This window comes from Hyperolius riggenbachi, chromosome 5 (assembly GCF_040937935.1).
Source record: "Hyperolius riggenbachi isolate aHypRig1 chromosome 5, aHypRig1.pri, whole genome shotgun sequence".
Classification (NCBI taxonomy): Eukaryota; Metazoa; Chordata; class Amphibia; order Anura; family Hyperoliidae; genus Hyperolius; species Hyperolius riggenbachi.
In genome coordinates this window covers 11,981,355-11,994,296 of record NC_090650.1, presented here as the reverse complement: position 1 = coordinate 11,994,296, position 12,942 = coordinate 11,981,355, and the positions used below count along the sequence as shown (strand labels likewise).

The window sequence follows — 12,942 nt, the reverse complement described above, 5'->3', positions numbered from 1 at the left end:
TTGCTTTCTTTGAAATGTTTTATTTTCAGTTTACAAAGCAAACATTAGCAAAATTAATTTTGGCATTTCCCATCCAAAACCCGATAAGAAGATATCAAACATAAAAATCGGACAACAAAAGTAACAAGAGTTTCCCTGGAGTCTGTATATTAGTGCAATTGTCAGTCGGGCGTACGTGTGGCAGTGGCACTTCAACATACATGGCAACACATATATAGAACCCCGGGCACAGCCCCTTAATGAGACGCTAATATTCAGAGTTGGTGCAAATGTTATGTTACTTTTCTTTTGAGAATGCATGAAGCTTGGAAATGGACCAGCAATTGTTGTGTTTGCTAGCTCTATTTTCAAGCTGTATACATGTTTCTTTAAAAATTTCCTTTAAATCAGAATTATTAGAATCTCATGGATCATCCATACTAAATATATATTCACCCCACACCCCCCTTCCCATTTTGATTTGTATCAATGGAAATGTATTAGTGAAAAACAAAAATGTTGAAATGATTGATGATAAATCTGCGTCTGACTTAATGGGAGGAGTCATAAATATGCCCGCCCCTTCTTCCATTACACAGCTGCTCCTATTGGCCCACTCGCACCATCCCTAGTCATGTGATACCAGTGACAGTATAAGTAGTGGGCACCAGTCTAGAAGGGGTTAGCGTCAGAGTCTTTCCACCTGGAATTTCGAGATGAAAGTCAGACTCAGGAACAGTTCATGTGTTTTTTTTTCACCCAAATAGTGAAATATGTCTGCTGACTGAGCGTGCTCCGAGCGACCTGAATGCGAAGATTGTATGCAAAAAACTAAAATCCAAAGCTAAAATGTAACGTATTGTGAACACATTTTTACAAACTGGCACTAACTATATTTAGGGCCCGTTTCCACTAGTGTGGCGCGATTTCGATGGGAAAATCGCGGCAACTTTGCGGTTTCGTTGCCGTTTCTATGCGGATTTTCATGCGGAATCGCTTGCGGTTTGCACAACGCGATTTTAACCATGTCAATGCCGGCAAGCATTGACATGGGTTTTTAAGCGGAAACGCATGCGGAAACGCCGGGAAAACCGCAAGACTAAAACGCTTGCGGTTTTCCTATATAGTTACATTACCGACGAATTGCATGCGGGTGTGCAGCATGCGAATTCTGCGTGGTCTGCCGTGCAGATTTTTTTGCACGACAAACCGCACAGAATCCCGCACAAGTGGAAACAGGCCCATCCACTTGTGTTGTCTATGTGAATCTGCATGCAGGAAACGCATGCAGATTCGCTGTAGTGGAAAGGGGCCAACAAAGTGAATGTAAACCGAAATTAAAAAAATGGGAAGGCCCTAAAGTAGCTGTTTGTTTGTTTATTTTGATTTACATTAGCTTTAACTCTATGGTTTATTTGCAATAAATTACAATTTCTCATTTTCACAATGCAAACTCAAAATACGTGAAACTCGGAATTTGTTCCAAATTCCGTACAAAGTTTTGAAATTTCGGCACATTTGAAATTTGGCAACTCCAGCCATCCCTACAGTCTAGTGACAGCTGACCGGTCAGAGCAGCTACAAACATACGTGTAATAAAATCGTTATACGCGAGCGATCGCTGCTCAACAACGGATGCATCGTCCAACACACCGAACAAACAACCCTCATCAAACGACAAGCCTATATGGTATATTGGAAATGATGAAGGTTATAAGGAAAGGATCGTCACCGCCGATACCGCCCATTTTGCCGCTCTGCACCCGCCGCAATTCGCTCGCTCTGCTGTCTATATGACGGCAGTGCTCTGTAAGCAGGTCAGGAGTCACTTTCATTATCTCCTGACCGCATGATCACGGAGAGCCAATCCCATTGGCTCTCATTAACAGACAGCGGCGGGAGCCAATGAAAGCAGCTCCTGACCAGCTGTCAGCATTCTGCCATCATAGAGACGGCAGAGAGAGGAGCCTGCGGCGATGGGGCAGCTCTGTGACTGGTCGAGAGCGGCGGGTATGTGCGGCGATTCGTCGGGAGGTGGCGTTTTACCGTGCCAGCAGTCTCTGGTTCTTAATAAAGTGAACCAGAGACTAAGCACCCTCATGTATTTTACCATATATAACAGTGGGGACATCAGAGAAAACACCTGCCCTGCTCTCTGCTTCATCCTTCACTGCTCAGCCTGCATGTTATCAGCCCTGATAAAATCCCTGACTGAGCATTCAGTCTGGCTTTGCTATAATGACTCAGCTATAATAATTCCTGAGCAGACCCACAAGGGGGCAGGCTTGGGCTTGAAAAGACAGCACAGAAGACAGACTCAGCTATAATGATTCCTGAGCAAAGCCAGACTGAATGCTCAGAAGGGGATTTTATTAGGGGTGATAACAAGCAGGCTGAGCAGTGAAGAATGAAACAGAGAGCAGGGTAGGTGTTTTCTCTAATGTTCCTACTGATATATATGGTAAAATACATGAGGGTGCTTCGTCTCTGGTTCACTGGGGGCAGAGACTGCTAGTACGGAAGTGGTTAAACTTCAGTGAATCAAGCCTTGTTGATCTACTCAATAATTTTCTAATCCATTAAATTTAATTAAAACATGTCTGAATATGGCCCTAAACCTCATGGTAACTCTTGGTATTATACAGTTCAACTCACAGCACCCTCAGGAGAGCAGTAACTCAGCAAAAGGTTTATTACAGTACATTAAGCCCCACCCAGAAAGTACTTGTTGCTGTTGCCACCGGTATCACAGCGTCACAGTGCTGAGAAGGGCGGGGCATCATTTAAACTAAGGATTTGGCCCATTACACTCGAGTCTTGCAAGAAAATATTCATAAAAAAGTCAAGCAATAAAAAAAAAAAAAAAAACAATAAAGATAAACGTTTCATGCTGGCGGAAATCCAGAATGTCTTCTCACTGCTGCCACCTGCTGGAATCCCAGGCCAGGAACCAGCCAGTGAATGTGGGCGGCTCGTGTCCCTGCTTCACTGTGGTGATGGGGATGCCTTTATCTCTGCCGGAGGGGTCGCTCTCGATGTACTGCTTAGCTGAAAAGACACAACAGGGGAAGGTGAGAGCAGAGTTCCCCCACAGCATGACAGAATGTACCCCTAATGTATAACAGTGCTTTCTAAGTACCTCCCCTCAGCCCCCCCCCCCCCCCCCCCCCCCGCTATGCTCTGGAAGTTTGTGGCCCTGATTTTTCAAACTCTTGTCCAAGAGATTTGGAGGGTCCCAGCAGTGCCAGATCATTCACAAGAAGGGGCAAGCAATAGGGGTTGCAGAGGTTGCGACCGCATCGGGGCCCTTGGGCCAGAGGAGCCCTGAAGGGCCCTACCTCAACTGCAGTATTAGTTCTCCATTGGTCCTGTGCTGGTAATAGTCACTTCTATAGATACCTTGAATAGTGGTAATCATTAACAAACTGCTCCCATCCCCTTCTTGCACCTCTGACACTGTAGTTGCCATTGGCAGGGATTGCTATGTATAGAGTGCTTGGGGGTAATCAGTAACAAGCTGTTCCCCATCCCCTTCTTGCACCTCTGACACTGCAGTTGCCATTGGCAGGGATTGCTATGTATAGAGTGCTTGGGGGTAATCAGTAACAAGCTGTTCCCCATCCTCTTCTTGCTCCTCTGACACTGTAGTTGCCATTGGCAGGGATTGCTATGTATAGAGTGCTTGGGGGTAATCAGTAACAAGCTGCTCCCCACCCCCTTCTTGTACCTCTGACACTGTAGTTGCCATTGGCAGGGATTGCTATGTATAGAGTGTTTGGGGGTAATCAGTAACAAGCTGTTCCCCATCCCCTTCTTGCACCTCTGACACTGTAGTTACCATTGGCAGGGATTGCTATGTATAGAGTGCTTGGGGGTAATCAGTAACAAGCTGCTCCCCACCCCCTTCTTGTACCTCTGACACTGTAGTTGCCATTGGCAGGGATTGCTGTGTATAGAGTGCTTGGGGGGTAATCAGTAACAAGCTGCTCCCCATCCCCTTCTTGCACCTCTGACACTGTAGTTACCATTGGCAGGGATTGCTATGTATAGAGTGCTTGGGGGTAATCAGTAACAAGCTGCTCCCCACCCCCTTCTTGTACCTCTGACACTGTAGTTGCCATTGGCAGGGATTGCTATGTATAGAGTGCTTGGGGGTAATCAGTAACAAGCTGCTCCCCATCCCCTTCTTGCTCCTCTGACACTGTAGTTGCCATTGGCAGGGATTGCTATGTATAGAGTGCTTGGGGGGTAATCAGTAACAAGCTGCTCCCCACCCCCTTCTTGTACCTCTGACACTGTAGTTGCCATTGGCAGGGATTGCTATGTATAGAGTGCTTGGGGGTAATCAGTAACAAGCTGCTCCCCATCCCCTTCTTGCTCCTCTGACACTGTAGTTGCCATTGGCAGGGATTGCTATGTATAGAGTGCTTGGGGGGTAATCAGTAACAAGCTGCTCCCCATCCCCTTCTTGCTCCTCTGACACTGTAGTTGCCATTGACAGGGATTGCTATGTATAGAGTGCTTGGGGGTAATCAGTAACAAGCTGTTCCCCATCCCCTTCTTGCACCTCTGACACTGTAGTTGCCATTGGCAGGGATTGCTATGTATAGAGTGCTTGGGGGTAATCAGTAACAAGCTGCTCCCCATCCCCTTCTTGCACCTCTGACACTGTAGTTGCCATTGGCAGGGATTGCTATGTATAGAGTGCTTGGGGGTAATCAGTAACAAGCTGTTCCCCATCCCCTTCTTGCACCTCTGACACTGTAGTTGCCATTGGTAGGTTTTATTGTGCCGTATCAATTGTTATGTATAGAGTGCTTGGGGGCCCCATGTAAAACTTGCATTGGGGCCCACAGCTCCTTAGCTACGCCACTGTTTACAAGGCAACTCTAGGCAGTTGCCTAGGGTCTGGAGAGAGCGTAGGGGCCTGGTGGATGCTAGCTCCCTCTAAATCTAACTAAAAAAGCCAGATGATCATCAGCGGTGGGCAAAAACTGTTATCTTGCCTAGAAAGGTAGGACCCCATTTCCTCTTAATCCTTTTCTGAGTCCCAGTACTGGAATGGCGAGTTAGAGGGGTATGGGGGAAGCCTCCTTCTACAGAGGTGAGATAAGTATCTAAAACTGTTTTCCCTACAGCGATTTCTTTGCTGTACGCAATTCAGCTAAAATAATTTGTTTGATTCTAAGCAGCTACCACAGTGACACCCACAGGCTAAAAGAAGGTAGTGGGTGATTAAAGGCGAAAATTGAATTACAGATGATAACAGAGTGAGATTCGCTAATACAGTTAATTTTGAAATTTCTGAGGGGTAGCTTCAGAGACCAGAATTCAGCACAGAGTACAGCACAGACTGCAGTTTTTTCTCACTGTGTAGCAATTTATAATGCACATATTGGGAGCGACATGCCCGTATTTTAAAAGGGGAGCAAAATATAAATAACACCAGCTTATTGCATTATTGGTCAGGGTATCATTTTCAGTTAAACACACATAAGTATAACCCCACTAAGACTTTACATTCAGCATTAAAAAATGAATTTTATTAAATACATTACAAAAATGTTTTCTATTCCCTTTAAAGAAAACCTGAACTGAAAATTAAAAGTCAAAATAAACATACACAGGTCATACTTACCTCCTGTGTAGTCTACTCCTCAATCTCTTTCTCCTCTCCAGTGTCCCGTTTGTCCACTGTGATCAGTGTAATGCTCTGTCCTCCATTTTGAAAATGGCCATTACCCCATAACAGCTTCCTGGTCAGCACACTGTTAAACTGTAACATCGCCCACCTGAGCCATAGGGAAACATGGACATTGCCTGGCACATCAGTTGTCTTCTCAGCTATAACCGACAGCAACTGATATCTTTCAGTTCTGACAAAATGTTGTCAGAATTGGAAGGGATTATTGCAAGTAGAAAATGGTGAGCTTCTGAGAGGAACTGATGGCAAGGTAACTACGTAATGTTTATTTGAAGTTACCTCATGTATATATTTTAAATAATTTTACTCAGTACAGGTTCTCTTTAAGGTACCCCCAACGGTACAATTTTCAGCGCAGGATCACCAGAGCGATTAGATGAATGCGATCAGAAATAAAATGTCGTAATACACTGATTATTTCACCAACAACAAACCAATGAATCCAAACCTCCTATCCATCACATCCGATGATAAAAAACATTTTTTTCTGATCGACTAAATTGTCCTCCAGTGAAATACCTAAATAATATTTGGGATTGGATTGGCAGAAAATAAGCTTCATTGGAGTCCCCAATCAACTGAGAACGTTTCAAAAAATGCTCATTCGATGGAAATTTTGTCAATTAGGAAAATGCTTTCCTACTTGGTTGTGATAATGTATTAGGATTTACTTATGACACATTTAAAGTATTACGGATGTATTTGATCATTCATCGATTCTTCACTAAGAATTGGACTGTTAGTGGGCACAAAAACAATGAATCCTCAGATTTCTGATCGTTTTTCTGATCGATTTTTGTATAGAAGTGATGGGGTAATCAGAAAGATTATAGTAAATTGGATCGGACCTATCGATTTGACCTGTCTATCTGACAGGACATTGCATGGTGTGTACCAGACATCACACTCACGGTTGTTTCTATGCCGGTGTTTATTCACCTCCTCCACACTGCACTGCCTCTATTCCACCAGTAGAGGTCATGTTTCCTCCCCCTGCTGGTAATTATTCATGTTCCTCACGCCGGTGTTTGGTGAGTCTCACACTCGCGTCAGATCTTACCTGATTTCAGAGACTCTTTCTTCTCGACTTCATTAGCATCTTTCCCGATCCACAGGAATAGCTGAAAAGAGAGAAGATAAGACGTCAGGCGGCAGCGGGACTAACACTCGACCTGAGCTGTACAAATCGCTTTTCATCCTGACACAGAACGTCAGTGGCGGAAGGAACAGGCCGCTGGCGAGTTTTGTAAAAGGATCAGAACGCATTTGTGATGCCGGCTATAGACTCACACTGAGCGGTGACCTGATATAATGCTCAGTGAATGCTTCTGTGGGCTACACAGGAAAGCATTCACATTGTGACTGGCGAGACAATCGCCACACATCTTATATCATGAAAAAGAGACTCATTTAAAGGATACCCGAAGTGACATGATGAGATAGACATGTGTATGTACAGTGCCTAGCACACAAATAACTATGCTGTGTTCCTTTTTTTCTTTCTTTGCCTGATAGAGTTAAATATCAGGTATGTAAGTGGCTGACTCAGTCCTGACTCGGACAGGAAGTAGTCCTGACTCAGACAGGAAGTGACTACAGTGTGACCCTCACTGATAAGAAATTCCAACTATAAAACACTTTCCTAGCAGAAAATTGCTTCTGAGAGCAGGAAAGAGATAAAAAGTGTCAATTGTTCATAGATTTTAGCACTTCAATGAATGTGTCACTGAGCAAAAACAATAAAACAGTTAAAACTTAAAGGGAACCTTAAGAGGGATATGGATGTTTCTCCCATCGTCCTCCAGGATGGCTAAGGATGAGACATTGTCTGCTCCCTCCCCAAACGGAAACACCTGCAAGAGTTAAAAGTTTAAGGCACTGCCCTATAAAGGACCTCCCCTTCCCTGTACATTCAGTTTTTTGTTTGTTTCCCATTTCACCTGGACGTTTCACCTGCTTAGTTCTTTATTTTATACTGTGGTATGCCTGGGGCGCCCATGTATTAGGTTAGGGTTTGCCTGTATGGTGGTGGAGGCCGTGGGTGGTGAGATCCCGGCTTTGGCTACAACCTGGAGGGGCAGAGGTACCTGGGTTGCAGTCGTCTGTCCAGAAGGAGGATCGCCGCCATTGCCGCCTATTCAAAGTTCCCTGTGTAATGGCGGCGGTTAGCGCCGTCCCGGATGTGACGTCAGACGCGTACGCGTCACGTTACGCGTCACTTCCGCTGGCCACGGATTGAGTGAGGGAAGGCTGGGCGGCACCCTCGCTCTGGCAGAAGCGCATTTAGCGCGAAGAGACACACACAGGGACGCCGGTCAGCACGCCAGCATGGAGCAGCAGCAGACCTCCGCAGCGGCAGCCATGGAATCCCGGCCTGAGGATACACAGCAGGAGCAGGTATGAGAGGGAAAGTTTTGTGCTGATATCCCTACATATCTGAGTATAAATGCTGAGGGCCCCCTTGTTATCTGTTTTTCAGCCTGCAAGACTGAGATGCCATAAATGTAATGTAAAGTTACACGAAGGGGCTACTCGGGATATATGCAAAAAGTGTTATTCCCTTGTTAAAAAACCTGGAACTACTGAGCAGGACTCAGTACAGACTACTGTGGCTCTTTTAGACCTAGTCAAATCAATGAAGGAGGAAATGACCAGTACATTTTCCGCTTTCAGAACAGCCCTTATGGCTAACCCGGTAGAAAACCAGGACCAGCCAGGGCCTTCTACTCCTAATTTACCAGTTATTCCACGAGTTCAGTTGACCCTGCCGGCTCAGTCACCTCGACCTGAGGGCACTCAGCAGAACGCAGAAAATGATCCTCTATCTCAAGCTTCGGGTTATGAGTCAGAGGAAGGGGAAGCAGTAGCTTCAGATGCAGATGATTCGGTGGTAATTAAAGTTCCTAAATATCTCTTTAATGGAGAGGAAACTGAGGAACTTTTAAAGGCAGTCTATGAATCCGAACAGATTAAAATTGACTCCCCTACAGTATCTGCTCAAGATAATATTTATAGAGGACTGAGAGCTAAGGGGTTCAAAACCTTTCCAATTCATGATTCCATTAAGGACTTAATTAAATCACAATGGAAGGACCCGGAGAAACGATTATTCATTCCCCGATCCTTTAAACGGAGGTTTCCGTTTAAAGAGGAAGACGAGGTCCCATGGGCTAAATGTCCAAAGCTGGATGCAGCCCTAGCCCAGTACTCCAAAAACACAGATCTTTCTTTTGAGGATACGGGTTCGCTTAGGGAACCCATGGACAGAAAGGCAGAAACACTATTAAAAAGGGCCTGGGATGCGGTTTCCTTTGCATTCAAGCCGGCCATTGCTTCAATATGCCTAGCCAGAAATTTAGATAACTGGATGAGAGGTCTGCAACAGCAATTAGCTGACGGGACACCTCATGAAACAATTCTAGAATCCTTACCAGTCATGACAAAAACAGTTTCATTCCTGGCAGATGCGGCTTCAGAGGCTTTGAGAGCATCAGCAAAGGCTGCAGCACTTATAAATTCTTCCAGAAGGGCAGTATGGCTCAACACATGGGAGGGGGATTCTACGTCAAAGCATAAGTTATGTGCCTTGGAATTTGAAGGAGAATTTTTGTTCGGTAAGGATCTCGATACGGTCCTTGAAAGATCCTCTAATAGGGGGAAAAAATTCCCAGATAAGAGGAAAAAGACAGTCCAGAAAGGATTTCAGTATAGGAGAGGAACACCACGAAGGGACCAGGGAGTTAGAGGTACTTTTCAAAACAGAAGATGGACTTACAATGCAGGGAGAGGTAAGTCGTCCTTTCTCTTCAATAAGCCCGGCACCCCTGCCCCAAAGCCCAACAAATGACATACAGTACCAGGTAGGGGGGAGGTTGACCCAGTTTGCCCACTGCTGGAAGGAAATAACGTCAAACGCATTCATTCTAAATCTCATCCAGTTCGGCTACAAAATAGAATTCAAGTCCCTCCCTCCCCCCAGCCGTTTAATAACAGCTTCCCCAAGGGACCCAGCAAAGGCAGAGGCTCTAAGAGAATCCATTGTATCCCTGCTACAAAAGAATGTAATTGTAAGAGTACCACCTCAGGAACGGTTTCGCGGGTTCTACTCAAAGGTATTCCTAATTCAAAAGCATTCCGGGAAGTATCGAATGATCCTAAACTTAAAACCCCTAAACCCTCACATTGTGGAAAGGAAGTTCCGCATGGAGAGCATCTCTTCAGTCAGGAATCTAATCTGGCCAGGGGCCTTTCTGGCCACTGTCGATCTGGAGGACGCGTACCTTCATGTTCCAATCCACGCGGAATTCCAAAGGTACTTAAGATTTGCGGTACAGATAGGAGAATCCCTATGCCATTATCAGTACCGGGCGTTACCCTTCGGCATTTCGTCAGCCCCAAGAATATTCACAAAAGTTGTGGCGGAAGTGGTTGCTTTTCTACATCTCCACAATGTGAGGGTCGTACCGTACCTGGACGACTTTTTGTTCCTAGCAGAATCCGAAGCAGCCTTAGAGAAAACGCTCGGTTTCTCTCTGCAAACCCTAAGAAATCTAGGTTGGTTAATAAGTATGGAAAAATCCCACCTGGTGCCCAGTCAACAGAGATTATTTCTAGGACTACTATGGGACACGGAGGAGGAAAAGGTATTTCTACCAGAGGACAAGGAAATGAAGCTGATACAAAAGGTACAGTATTTTACGACAGAAACCAGAGTGTCTCTTCGAGAGATAATGTCATTGTTGGGACAAATGTCCTCCACATTCCCAGCGGTAGAGTGGGCGCAAGCCCATTTCCGACAACTCCAGCATTGGTTCTTGACCATTTGGAACAAGAAACAGTCTTCTCTAGACGATCTAGTGTTAGTCCCAGATCAGGTCCTAGAATCTTTTCAGTGGTGGTTACTCCCTCAAAAGTTATCACAGGGTCGGGCCTGGATACAACAACACCCTCAAAAAATTTACACGGACGCCAGTTCTTGGGGGTGGGGAGCGCATTACCTCACGCACCAAGTCCAGGGAGCTTGGGGCCAGGATATGGCACACAGATCATCGAATTTCAGGGAACTGATGGCAATAAAGTTGGCCCTTATCCACTTCCAGAATCAAGTAATCTCAAGAGAGATACTAGTGTTCTCCGACAATGTGGTAGCAGTATCTTATGTGAAGAGACAAGGGGGAACCAGAAATCAAATTCTCAAGGATTTGGCTCTAGAGATAGTGGCATGGGCAGAGCAGCATGTGATATCCCTCACAGCGGTCCACATTCGCGGGAAGGACAACACTTGGGCAGACTCATTAAGCAGGGCTCCGATTCAGGAGTCAGAATGGGAGTTAAAACAGGAAGTTTTTCTGCAGATAGTGGACAAGTGGGGCTGGCCAACCATAGACCTCTTTGCATCTCCTCACAATGCGAAGCTGGAGGAATATTTTTCTCTCCACCCATCGGTACCCTCGAGTCACTTAGATGCGCTGACCTTGGACTGGCCAGAACAGCTACTCTATGCGTTCCCGCCATTCAATCTCATTCCACAGGCTTTGAGAAAGGTAGAACAGTCTCAAGCGACAGTAATATTCATAGGACCATGGTGGCCAAGAAGGTCATGGTTTCCATACCTTCAATCCCTGACCCGGGAGGGGCCTTGGCACCTGGGAGACAGGCAGGATCTGCTGATCCAGAAGTCTATGTACCACCCAAACCTCCAGATGCTGAAATTAACAGCATGGATATTGAAGAAAACTTATTGATAAAGCAAGGATTTTCAAGTCAGGTCGCTACTACACTAGTAAACTGCAGAAAGTTGTCTACAAGAAAGAAGTATATTAAAATTTGGAAGGCTTACTCCTCCTGGAAAGAAAAGCAGAGGTTTAGATCAGATGATCTTACGGTTATTTTGGAATTTTTGCAGAGTGGGGTAAATATGGGGCTGAAAGTAAGCACCCTAAGAGTACACATATCTGCATTATCAGTGTTCTTGCATAAACCGCTTTCTAAGGAAATTTTTGTTAAAAATTTTTTGATTTCAGTGGCAAAAACTCAGCCTATACCTGAAAAGTTGGTCCCACCTTGGGATTTATCCTTGGTTCTAAATTTTTTAACGACAGAAAGGTTTGAACCTATAGCTCTCACTCCATTAAAGAATTTAACGTTGAAGGTCGCTTTCCTGGTAGCTATAACCTCAGCCAGAAGAATAGGAGATATTCAGACGTTATCAATTAAGGACCCATATATGGTAATACACCCAGATAGGATTGTCTTTAAACCTGACCTCGCCTACTTGCCAAAGGTGTCAACAGCTTTTCACCGTACACAAGAAATTGTTTTACCTTCATTTTCCCCAAATCCGCAAAATGATAGAGAGGTCCAGTGGAACAAGTTGGATGTCAGGAGATGTATCTTAACATATTTAGAAAGGACAGCACCATGGAGGAGGTCTAGCCATCTCTTTGTTTCATATATGGGGACATCTAAAGGGCTTCAGGCATCCAGGGCAACAATAGCTAGATGGGTGAAGCAACTGATTTGCTGGGCTTATAAGGAGTCACAGGAGTCAGCCCCTTCCAGGATCACAGCCCATTCCACTCGATCTTTAGCAGCATCTTGGGCAGAAAGATCAGGAGCGAGTCTGGAACAAATTTGTAAAGCAGCAACATGGTCTTCTCATAGAACGTTTGTGAAGCACTATAGAGTGGAGCTGCTATCCAGCCAAGACCAGAGTTTTGGACGTAAAGTGTTACAAGCCATCATCCCTCCCTAAGGTAAATCTCTCGTTTGTCTCATCCTTAGCCATCCTGGAGGACGATGGGAGAAAGTCCCAGCTGCTTACCGGTAGCCGTGTTTCGGCGAGTCCTCCAGGATGGCTGCTTAGTTCCCAACCCTATTATTAGATATGTTACGTATGTATGATGAAATGGGAATTACTCTAGTATAAACTGAATGTACAGGGAAGGGGTCCTTTATAGGGCAGTGCCTTAAACTTTTAACTCTTGCAGGTGTTTCCGTTTGGGGAGGGAGCAGACAATGTCTCATCCTTAGCCATCCTGGAGGACTCGCCGAAACACGGCTACCGGTAAGCAGCTGGGACTTTCTTGTTAAACAATACCAGTTGCCTGGCAGTCCAGCTGATCTCTGTGGCTGCAATAGTGGCTGAATCACACCCTGAAACAAGCATGCAGCTAATCCAGTCTGACTTCAGTCAGAGCACCTGATCTGCATGCTTGTTCAGGGGCTGTGGCTAAAAGTATGAGAGACACAGGATCAGC

General features: G+C 45.3%; 1 protein-coding gene across 1 annotated transcript in view; it reads right to left on the bottom strand.

The window, feature by feature from the left end:
- Nucleotides 1-2,427: 2,427 nt before the first annotated feature.
- SCIN (scinderin) overlaps nucleotides 2,428-12,942 on the bottom strand; it is a 145,578-nt gene continuing 135,063 nt past the window's right edge. Inside the window, exons 15-16 of the mRNA XM_068235087.1 lie at nucleotides 6,744-6,804; nucleotides 2,428-3,027 (exon numbers count right to left, since the gene is read on the bottom strand). Coding sequence (XP_068091188.1) covers nucleotides 2,894-3,027; nucleotides 6,744-6,804 — 195 coding nt within the window. The 3' untranslated portion in view covers nucleotides 2,428-2,893. The remainder of the gene's footprint in view (nucleotides 3,028-6,743; nucleotides 6,805-12,942) is intronic.